This window comes from Lissotriton helveticus, chromosome 7 (genome assembly GCF_964261635.1).
Source record: "Lissotriton helveticus chromosome 7, aLisHel1.1, whole genome shotgun sequence".
Taxonomy (NCBI): domain Eukaryota; kingdom Metazoa; phylum Chordata; class Amphibia; order Caudata; family Salamandridae; genus Lissotriton; species Lissotriton helveticus.
Genome location: NC_136068.1, coordinates 563502816 through 563515084, shown reverse-complemented (window position 1 = coordinate 563515084; position 12269 = coordinate 563502816). Strand labels below are relative to the sequence as shown.

Genomic DNA, 12269 nt, shown 5'->3' with positions numbered 1-12269 from the left:
TCAGGTTTGGGTATCATGGAACTGAAGTCCTGAAGTAGAACTGAGAAAGTCAGTGTAAGGTATAGTAAGGAAGAGAAAAGGGGGATGCACAAGCACCACTGTGGGCATGGGCACTAATATTGGGGGGATGTGGAGTGGGATTTGCTAGTCCCTTTAAGCCTGAATTAAATCTTTCAGTGCTTTTGTGGGTTGCTACAATTTGGCTGGCACTGTGTCAGGGCATTCTTTTTCCTTGTTTTACAGTTCATGGATTATGTAATTGTAGGATGTAAAACTGATCTCCAATATGTGGGGTTGACCTTAGGAGGGGTGCTAGCAGACTGCAATAATGTGATGTCTGTATCCAAAGGTTAATAGATTGTAGCCTGAAATCCGGTATGTGTGTCCTTTTGCGACAACCCTTCATAACTCCTCTTTATCTCTGGCACGCAGGGTCCACTGCATAGGAGTCAAAGTACCCCAAACTCCGTAGTAATTTATTGGATTCTGTGGCCTTGTGAGAATTATACAGTCTTGACAGATGGCCAACATGCTGTGTTTCTACTCTTAAATAGAAGATTGAAGCAGAAGTACTTATTGCATGAGCAATTTGTGAAGACTGGGGTTCAGGTCCACAGTTTTAGGTGAGTGATGATCTGGCTTGAGCTGAAGGCTCACAGGTGGAGGTGAGATCTTGGTGGGAAAATTCTTAGAACACAGCACAAATGCCTGTACACTCATCTGACAACTTAATGTGCCATCTGTCCACTTAACCTACTGCTGATACCTTCGTACAATGTTTGTGCCTTTTCTTTCACCCCAAATACCACTCATCAACATGTGGTAAACTCAGGTGGACAACTTGAGTGTAAATGCATCTGGGGGTCTTTCCATCCCTTCTCTATCAAAAATAAAATTGCAATGCAATAATCTTTCCAAAGAGAAACAGTGCTGTCCAGCTATTGCATCTGCCATTTGGACACAGAAAGGTAGCCTGGTAGAGTACTGGCCACTAACGTAGTCAGGATCCCTGAACACATTGGGGGCTCTGCAGATACTATTGCCAGTGTAGAGCAGGTGCCGTGCCATTTCCCCTGCTGCTTCCAAATCTTCACCTGCCTCTGCAGCCAACGCATCTCATCTTCCACTTGCAGTTCCAACCATTTTGAGACATACAACTGGAATTGTGACGCAAAACCAAAACATTTTGCATGGTATAAGGTGACTGAAAAAGGAATGATTTATGGGACATATACAACTGGTCTAAGATATTGATTCATTTAGCGTCGATTCTTATAGGATTCTTATAGTGTCTTATAGTATAAATATCACTAAAGTAGTCACTTGCAAATTCTGCAGAATGTATTTATCTAGTTAGTATAAGCATCCACAAACTTTCAGTCAACCAGTTCGTAAAGAAATCATCCTGAGTGCTCTATACACGGACTACAGAAATTGTTTTCCAAACACAATAAATATTTGTTAAAGTTAGTCTGGTACCTCAATCTGTTTTATAATGGATCCCACATTCTCCAAGATCGAGTCTGAAGATGATGAAGCTTCGATCACTGAGCTGCTGGTGTAGAAAACAAGCTGGAGATCTTCCGCTGTCTCTTTCACCATCAAACTCAATAGGAGAGCCACCTCCAGGATCTATGAGGAAAAAACATAGATGCTAGTTCTCCCAAGGATTACACACAAAGGACAAACCCCATAGTAACAAAGGATGCTTGCACATTTTAAATGATTTGCCAAATTAAACTTCTCTTTCGTTCTCAAGGTGAAAACGGGCACTCAATACAAGCAGCTAATAATGAAGGAGGTGAGGGGTTGTCAAAAGTACAAGGAAACTGTTGAACATTTGCAAATAGACTGGTTGGGGATAATTAAAGCACGATGTGGTTCCAGCTTTAATTTAATTAAGAAGAGCTATAATATGTAGCTTACGTACACTATGTGGGCTTTTCTAGCTGTTAAGAACTAGCCATGCACTATTCGCTGCAGACAGGAGGTAAAGCAAAGGTGAGAAAAAAAGACATAATTAACACTGAGGGAGCAAACTGAGCAAAAAAAGCACATACGGTTATGGGATCTGAATCTTCTCCAAGGTCTTTTTCTTCACTGGGGCAGCAGAGACCTTTGGCTTTCAAACATGGCTTAAACATCGCCGTGTCTACAGAGCAAAAAATTACAGTTCGACCAGGCAGCGGGGGTAGGTTGTGTTTGGCAGAAATCCGGATGGACTTATCCAGGGCATCACGATACGTCTTCAGTAAATCCATATCAAAATTTACCTCCCTGGGAGAGAGATGTGGCAGAAAGGAAACGGTTACTAAAAATATTACTCACCAGATAATGAAGAACCTGATTTATTGCATACGCGAGGCAAAAACAGGGGAACTAATCAACTAGCTTATTACAAGTGTTAAAATGTAAACTCTGGCATAACTCCACCACTAATATCTGCTTTACTAAAGACAACTAATCAAGTGTAGTACACCGAATACTAAACTCAAGGTAGTTTTCCCACTTTTAATTAAAATATTATCTGGAGACAGAAAGGCACCAGGAAAAAGATGTCCTCATAGGGCTGCCTTAAGAGGATATGCTTATGAAAGGTAATAGCCTAAGCCAAAGACTTAGTAGTGTCGGGTCCAATCAGCGATTCTGGAAACAATCCCATGGCAAAAACACGAATATGGATGTATAATAGACCTAAACTCTTGATTTGATAATGTGATAAAAAAAAGTTTAGCCTAACCCCTAAAATCGGACATTAGGCACATAATCATCAAATCTTAGGATAAAAGATTATGGAGCATTCGAACCGGCAAAGGAACTTCTTCCTAGATGTCCGGTCAAGTTGTTGACGGAGGTGTCCAGATACCCCGTAAGGTTTGACGATTATGTGCCTGTTCTCCGATTTTAGGGATTAGGCTAGACGTATTTTTATCACATTATCAAATCAAGACTTTAGGTCTATTATACGTCCATATATGCGTTTTTGCCTTTGGGATCCGTTCCAGAATCGCTGATTCGGCCTGACACTACTAAGTCTCTGGCTTAGGCTATTACCTTTCATACACATATCCTCTTAAGGTAGCCCTACGTGGCCATCTTTTTCCTGGTGCCGTCTGTCACCAGATAATATTTTAATGTGGTTTCTTGACGAAGGTGGCACGCTCGCCGAAACGCGCATCAATAACTCCATTAACTTTCATCACATTATTTGTTTCTGATTGTTGATTAGTAATTTAACTTTTTGTCGCAGTGTGGCTAAAAACCGACATATATTGTTTCTATGTTTTGTAACACTAAATTGTCTGTGATTAATGCTTTTTTCTTTTGTATATTTATTGTTACCCAGACTTGTAAATTCATTTGAAAGTGGGAAAACTACCTATAGGCATCAAAATTCCTAGTAATAATTATTGATACAAAACATGGTCGTTGTTCAAAAAAAAAAAAAAAGGAATTGGTAATTTCTTTATGTCCTATGTATTGTCTGACATTTTTTAGCCACCTTTTTAATTTTTTTTAAAAGAATGAAAAGAAGTATTCATATATTTGATTGGTACATTAGGTTTTTGATCAGTTCTTTTGATTTAGGTCTTCCTTCTATCCTCATTTAACCTTATGTTTTCCTAGTGATTTTGCTTAACAATTGAACTACAGGAGTACTCACATAAGTACCCCAAAATGCCTCTGCAAATAGGCTATCATGCATTCATACCATAGGCTGGAGACAGAGCCATCTAGAAATAGTCAGGCTAATAAGAAAGGTCAGTTACCAGTAAGCGTAGTTCTCCTTCAGAGGACTCTCCTTTCAAATCACAAACAATGAATTGCTGCACTTATATAAGGGAACCGGGCGCATGTTTTTATTATATACTTCATTTTTTCTTTTTTTACAGTAAAAGTCTTGTGGACTAGGCTGGCAAATGTTCATTTATTTTCTTAAATAAAAAATAAAAAGTTAATATTGCATGCATGGTTGTTCCATGTCCTTTTCCTAGTGTTCCTTCATGCCTCATCCAGTCAGTTAGTAATAAGGAAAATGTATTTTGTTTACCTGTAATCCTAGTTTTCGCCCAGGGGAATCTCCATTGAAATCATAAGCAGTGAATAGTCTGACCCTCTGGGCCGGTCACCCCACGCACCGCGCACACTCCCCGTGAGGGAGCCCAGGCTGCCCCCGATCCCGCCGAGTGCCGCCGCTGCCCGCAGCTGTGCTCCTGGTCCGCTGTTGTGGTATTACCTCTGTTGCGCTGCGTTGTATTCCCTGTGTTAATTTTTGTATTTTCCTCTGCTGCCCTCTTGTTGTGCCCAGCCCCTGCCCTCTATTTATTTCGTTTTGTTTCGTTCCTCTGTGTACCCTCTTGTTGTGCCCTGCCGCGTTTCCCGCCATCTCCCCGCCGCTGCTCCCCTGCGGCCCCGCCCCCTTCCCCTCTTAGTCCCTTCCCATTCGCCGCCCGCTCCCGCCTCCCAGCTGCTCCTCCCTCGCTCCGCCCCCCCCCCCCACTCTCCACTTATGGCAGAGTGGCAAACGCGCAGCGTTGACGCGCAGCGGGCGCGCCAAAGGCAAGCCCGTCTGCACCTGTCCGCACCTGGCCCGCGCCCAGCGCCCGAACCCCTGGTCCCCGCAGACACCAGCCCACCCGCTGGACGTACGACGCCACCACACTCAACGCACTCAACACCGGCCGGATCCCCGGATGCTACCGAGCCACCCCGAGACGCACCCACGGACCCTTCATCTGCCATGCCTGCAACTTCTCCTGCATCCGGACCTGCACTGCACCCGCACCCGCCAAGCCGAGCACCAGCAGCAACCACCTGAAGTGCATCCTGCTCAACACCCGCTCCGTCCACAAACACGCCGTGGAGCTCTGGAACCTGCTCGACACCACAGCTCTAGACGTCGCCTTCCTCACGGAGACCTGGATGAACGCCTCCTCAGCGCCAGACATCGCCATCGCCATCCCGGACGGATACAAGATCACCCGAAGAGATCGTGTCAATCAGACTGGAGGAGGCATCGCCATCGTCCACAAAAACACCATCCGCATCACGACCGACTCCGACGACACCCTCACAGCCGCCGAACACCTGCACTTCCAGATCCACACCGACCCCTAGACCACCCTCAGAGGCACCCTCATCTACAGACCCCCGGAACCACGCACACAATTCAGCGAAGACATCGCCGACTTCATCAGCCCGCTCGCCCTCCCCTCCGCGGACTACATCCTCCTCGGGGACCTCAACTTCCACCTGGAGAACAACAATGACCGCAACACCACCACCCTGCTGGACAACCTCACCAACCTCGGACTCAAGCAACTGGTGACCACCCCCACCCACTACGCCGGCCACACGCTTGACCCCATCTTCTCCTCCAGCAAGGACATCTCCTTCAGCCACGCCACCGGACTCCACTGGACGGACCACAGCTGCGTCCACTTCCGCTTCAGAAGGACCACGCTCCACCACCACCAGCAACAGGCCCCCCGCAGATGCTGGAACAAGATCACTGCCGACCAGCTCATCGCATCCCTGTACCAGAACCCTTCCGCCGGCTCAGCGAACCCAAACCAAGCCGCCAACAACCTCACGAGGTGGATCAGCAACTGCGCAGACGACCTCGCCCCACTGAAGACCCCTCCCAGCAGACCCGGCAGCAAGAAAGCATCCTGGTTCACCGACGAACTCAAGAACTCCAAGAAGAACTGCCGAACCCTCGAGAAAGCCTGGCGCAGAGACCCGACACCAGACAGCATGATCACCCTCAAGCTCGCCACTCGAAAACACCACCAACTGATCCGCGCCACCAAGAAAACCGCATTCAAGGAACGACTGGACAACAACGCCCACAACAGCAAGGAACTCTTCAACATCGTCAAAGAGCTCTCCAACCCCAGCGCCGGTAACAACGACATCACCCCATCGCAAGACCTCTGCAACTCGCTCGCCTCGTTCTTCCACAGCAAGATCGCAGACATACACAACAGCTTCAGCACACAACCAACGCGCCCTACGACTGCACCCAACGCCCCCCATCACCACCCTCCGCGCCTGGACCCCGATCAACACCGAAGACACCATCCGCACGATGAACTCCATCCACTTCGGATCACCTACCGACCCCTGCCCCCACCACATCTTCAACAAGACCGACTCAGTCATCGCACCCGACATACTGGACATCATCAATGCCTCCTTCGACACCGCAACCTTCCCTGAGAGCTGGAAGCACGCCGAACTCAGCGCCCTACTGAAGAAACCATCAGCAGACCCCACCGACCTCAAAAACTACTGCCCCATCTCGCTCCTCCTGTTTCCTGCCAAAGTCATCGAGAAGACCGTCAACAGACAGCTGGCCGCCTTCCTCGAGACGAATGGATCCCTCGACCACTTCGTTCCGGCTTCCGGGCCAACCACAGTACCGAGACCGCCCTCATCGCAGCCACCGACGACATCCGAATCCTGCTCGACAACGGGGAAACAGCGGCCCTCATCCTCCTGGACCTCTCCGCAGCGTTCGACACGGTCTGCCACCGCACCCTAGTGCAGCGCCTCAACAACATCGGAATCCAGAAGAAGGCACTGGAATGGATCATCTCCTTCCTCACCGGAAGGACAAAGAGTCCGCCTCCCCCCGTTCAGATCAGAAGCCACCGAAGTCATCTGCGGCGTACCACAAGGATCATCACTCAGCCCCACGCTGTTCAACATCTACATAAGCCCCCTCGCAGCCATCGCACGCCAACACAACCTCAACATCATCTCCTACGCCGACGACACCCAGCTGATCCTCTCCCTCACCAACGACCCCGCCACTGCCAGAACCAACCTACACGAAGGGATGAAAGACGTTGCCAAGTGGATGATGAACAGCCGCCTGAAACTGAACTCAGATAAGACGGAAGTCCTCATCCTGGGATCGTCTCCCTCCGCCTGGGACGACTCCTGGTGGCCCCCTGCCCTGGGCAGCGCACCCAAACCTACAGACCACGCACGCAACCTGGGCTTCATCCTGGACTCCTCCCTCTTGATGACCAAACAAGTCAACACCGTCTCCTCGTCATGCTTCAACATCCTACGCATGCTACGTAAGATCTTCCGTTGGATCCCCACCGAGACCAGGAAGACGGTCACCCAGGCCCTCGTCACCAGCCGACTGGACTACGGCAACTCCCTCTACGCCGGAACCACTGCAAAACTCCAAACAAAACTCCAGCGCATTCAGAACGCCTCAGCACGACTCATCCTGGACATCCCCCGACACAGCCACATCTCCGCACACCTGAGAAACCTGCACTGGCTCCCCGTCAGCAAGAGAATCACGTTCCGACTCCTCGCCCATGCACACAAAGCTCTCCACAACCAAGGCCCAAGATACCTCAACGACCGCCTGAACTTCTACACTCCCACCCGCCAGCTACGTTCGACCACCCACGCCCTCGCAGCCGTCCCCCGCATCCGAAGAGCCACAACGGGAGGAAGATCCTTCTCCTACCTGGCCGCCAAGACGTGGAACTCCCTCCCAACCCACCTCCGCCTGACCCAAGACCACCTCGCCTTCAGGAAGCAACTCAAGACCTGGCTGTTCGAGCAGTAGCGGACCCCCCTCCCTAAGCGCCTTGAGACCCTTCGGGTGAGTAGCGCGCTTTACAAATGTTTTGATTGATTGATTGATAGTCCCACCCACATGTGGGGACCCTAGAGCAAGTCTTTTAAAGTCACATTTTTTACAGTATCTTCGTCTTGCTTTGAAAAGGCCGGGAACTACATGTGATGAAAATGTAAAATTTGCAAACTTAAAACAGGCTATATTGCCAATCACAGTAATTTTGTTTAAACATGGAAGAAAAATGTATGCACCTTTAAAAAGCCACTATGAATAATTAAAAGTGACTTTAAAAAAGTCCTTCACAAACTCTTTTTGCTTCTTTTAAAGTAAATGATAGGGAAAGAAAGGGTGATGTAAGAAGCATAGAAAGGGAGTGTATGGGCAGTTGCATTGAAAACAGTGCGAACAGAACACTGCCCTCTGAGTGCACTCTGGTCTCCAGTGTCCTATCATGCCGTGCTCTGCAGGGGGCAGTTTGCACAGTTTTTAATGACGAAATAAATTAACAGGATAGAGTTATCTTTATTTTGTCTCTTTCCTCAGAGGGGAGGAAGAGTTTCTTATGACTTCAATGGAGTTTCCCCTTGGAGAGAACTAGCATTACAAGTAAGAAACCAAGCCTTCTCTCTCAGGGGAGCTCCATTGATGATCAGGAGCACTGAATAGTTTATCCATCTCATCCCCAAAGAAAACCATGAGGAAAGAAATAAAAAGGAGCGGTATAACTAAGCAAACAGATTTCTTAGAGAGGCTTTCCCAACTCGGGCAACTGTCTTCTTATTTGAATTAAGACAGCAGTGTCTCGTAAAGGTAAATACAGATCTACAAGTTGCAGCTTTGCAGACCTCAGAAACTGGGATGTTTCTTAGTAACACAGCAGTAGCTTCTTTACCTCTGATGGAATGGTCTTTAAGGTTTACAAGTAATATTTAGTTGGCTTTTTGGAAAAGTGGATTATGCAGGATTCATCTAGATAGGGACTATTTCAAAGTTGCAAATCCTGTCCGTAAAGGACCACGTCATAAAAAGGGCTTTGACTTCCTGAAAGATTTAATCTAATTCAGAAAAGCCCCCCTCTAACATCGATTATGGAGAGATCTCTCAGCAAGAAATGGATTTTAGAAAAATGTATGTAAGGAAATAGTTTGACATGAAAATCTGAGACCACTTCGGGGAGGAATTTATGATGGGTTCCCATCACTGAGATGTTAATAGGAAATACTGTATAAGGCTTGCTAACTCTAAGAAAAGAGGTTATAATGACCAAAAATATAACCTTCCAGTATAGGTGGTGAAGAGAGCCCTTATGAATGGCCTCAAAAGGAGGACCCATAAGACGAGAAATATATTTAACTCCAATGGAGAAGCTCTCCTGATAGGCGATATATCTTCCTAATGCCCTCCAGGAAATACTTACCCACAGGGATTCTAAAAAAAGGACATTTTCAATAGACCACGATTGCTGCAAGGTGCATACTAATAGAGGATAACTGCAATTTTGCTTTACCTAAGTGGAGGAGGTGAATGAACCGCCTCATCTTGGCAAATGAGGTTTGAAATTGTTCTCCGCATGCCAGTTCGAGAATCTCTTCCATTTGAAAGAATAGGAAGTTCGGACAAAGGGCCTTTTGGCTTCTTTAAAAACATCTATGCATTTCGGAGGGAGGGTCAGGTGAATGTCTTGAATGAGTTCAGGCACAAGCTGCCAAGGTCAAATAGTAAAGGCTGGGGCCAAACCTCTAAAGAATGTCCGGTCTGCACAGCAGCCTCTTGTTTGTATGATCTGAGGTGAAAGAGTTCTATACCACCATTGTCAAGGCCACTCCGTAGAAATGAGAATCATTCTGGTCTTTGAGTGAGACAGTTTAATGATCAGTGTTGGCAGTGGTGGAATTGTAGAAAAGGCATAACGAAATTAGCCATACGAGTTGATCCATATGGCATTCCCCAATGTGTCTGCTTGCTAAAACCTGAAGGCGAAGCTTGGGCAATTTGTTTTTCTTTGTCTGCAAAAAGATCTATTTAAGGTAAACCCCAGATGTAAAATATGTTGTGAAGGGCGGAGTCGCTTAATACTCATTCATAATTCTCCTGAAGGGTTCTGCTGAGAGTGTCCGCTTGAGAATTCTGGATCCCTAGAACATGAACCAAATTAATTCTGAAATTTCTGGAAAATGAACCATTTTCAGAATGTTTATGCCTCCAGAGGCAAGGGCCTGGATCTTATTCCTCCTTCCTTGTTCAAATAATACAGAGTTGTTTTACTGTGATTATGAACCAGAAGATAGTTTGTCCTGAATGGCAGGAGGAAAGTCTTCAGGGCTAAATGTACTGCTCAACTCTAGTAGGTTGATATTGTAGGACTGTTCCTTTTGAGACAATATGCCTTGAATTTGAAAATGGTCCATGTGAGCACCCTAACCAAAAGAGAGGCATCCATCACTAGATCTTGGGTCAGGATGCCTCAACACTAATTAGATACCATTGAGTACAACACATCCCCCGTGGTTTGCGAATTCCTTTGAAATCTACTTTATGTAAAAACAATCCACGTTTCACAGAGAAGTGGTATGGAATACTAAATAAATGTTCCTTAGACTTAATACTACTTATTGTAGAAGAATTGTCTAAACTACTAGAATAATTAGAAAACGAAGTGAAACAACTAAAACATGAACTTAGTACAAAACTAACACCTGAAGAATTAACAAAATCCTTGGATGAAATTAACATTCAGTTAGATAAATATGTGAAAGAAATCAATGAACGCAAGTTAAGAAAATTTAAGCGTGATACTGTTGACTATAAACTTGGTGAAGTTTACAACTGGGCAGAGATATATGCAGCAAGGAGACAACACCGTACCCAGACAAACAGATCAACAGAAGGAGACTCTACATCATCTGAAGAACCACCAAGAACAGGTTTATTCCGAGGCAAACCTAGACAACAAGGTCCTCAAAAAGGAACAAAAACATCGGACCAGCCATCCACATCTGGAACCAACAACGCTTCTAGAAATGCCAATCAATCCACCATGGTAGCGGATCCTTTTTTAGGGGTCGGCCCCATGTTGCCTGTAGATCCAGGAGGTCCCGAAGGAAACACCACTTCATTACCACCAGCCAAGTCGACCAGAAGTCACAGAATTTGATCATTAACATTTCTCAAACACCTTTAACCTCATCCCAACAGAAAGTCCTTCAAAAAGGCATGAATTTTGTACCGACATACCATACTAACGAATTGAACACCACCATCTCGTTCTTCAAGTTCATGGAACATTACGTTTAAGACATTTCTTTACCAACATATGTCAACCTACTGACCAAGAAACAAACAGCACACTTATGGGCCTCCGTCCCAAGAGTACTTTCATCTCGCCTACAAGTCATAAAGTGTTGGACAGTTTTGAAACAGTGGTTCAACAAGAACTACATGGAATTTTTTCATCGTCTACACCTCAAAGAACAAATCTGTCAAAGAATGAACGTCAAGCATTAAAACAACTTGCCAACAACTCGAACCTAAAAATCACTTCAGCTGACAAAGGTGGAGCCATAGTAGCTCTAGACTCCAGCTTTTACTTTGAAAACTTGGAAGCTCATCTGAATAATCAAGATTTATACATGAAACTGACCTCGGATCCCACCAATGATTTCAAAGCGGTTTTGTGCACTATAGTGACTAATGCAACACGGGCTGACACCATCACTGAAAGAGACAGACGATTTCTCATTAAAGAATATCCACAAACGCCTCACATTTATCTACTGCCTAAAATTCACAAACACCCAACTAAACCCCCATTCAGGCCGATCGTCAGTACCTGCGATTCCATCCATGAGCCTACTGGACGATATATTGACAAACATCTTCAAACTAGTGTCAAATCAATGTCAACATATATTCAAGACACAACTGACTTTCTTAGAAAACTCCATGAAATTCAAATTACACCTGATCAACCTGTCATTCTAACCACCATAGATGTCAGTGCACTCTACACTTCGATTCCACACGACTTGGGCCTTGAGCTTTGGAATCAGCTTTGCTACAAACCAACAAACCTACGGACCTACAAATCTTCATTCTGGAACTCATGCAGTTCACCCTGCATCACAGTTACTTTCAATCTTCCAATAATCAACACTACCTGCAATTATCTGGAGTAGCCATGGGCAACTGTGCTGCCCCAGCCTACGCCAATTTGTTCATGTACCACTTCGAAAAACAAAACATTTTGAAACCCAAAAACTGGGAACCATTCTTATGTGTGTACCACCGATATATTGATGATATTTTCTTGGTGTGGAAAGGCAATGAAACACAATTGAACAATGCAATTGAAAATCTGAACAGCATCAATGACCGGATTCAATTTACTTATACTCACAGCAGAACTGAAATCTCTTTTCTAGATGTTCAAATCAAATTGATCAACAATCAACTCATCACATCCATTTACACGAAAGAAACTGATCGGAACAACTATCTTCACTATCAAAGTTTTCACCAAACCAGTCTGAAACGTCACCTACCACATTCACAACTGCTACCTGCCAAACGGATTGCTTCTACACCTGAACTATACGCCCAATACAGCCAAAAAATCATCTCTAAATTCCACCAACGAGGTTACCCTTCACGAATCACA

At 45.6% G+C, this 12269-nt stretch overlaps 1 protein-coding gene across 6 annotated transcripts in view; it reads right to left on the bottom strand.

Moving 5' to 3' along the window:
* TEP1 (telomerase associated protein 1) overlaps positions 1-12269 on the bottom strand; it is a 1162857-nt gene that overhangs the window by 849087 nt on the left and 301501 nt on the right. For all 6 annotated transcript variants that reach the window (XM_078652640.1, XM_078652638.1, XM_078652642.1 and 3 more), the window contains 2 exons: positions 2061-2277; positions 1480-1632 (listed from right to left, as the gene is read on the bottom strand). In XM_078652640.1, coding sequence (XP_078508766.1) covers positions 1480-1632; positions 2061-2277 — 370 coding nt within the window. The remainder of the gene's footprint in view (positions 1-1479; positions 1633-2060; positions 2278-12269) is intronic.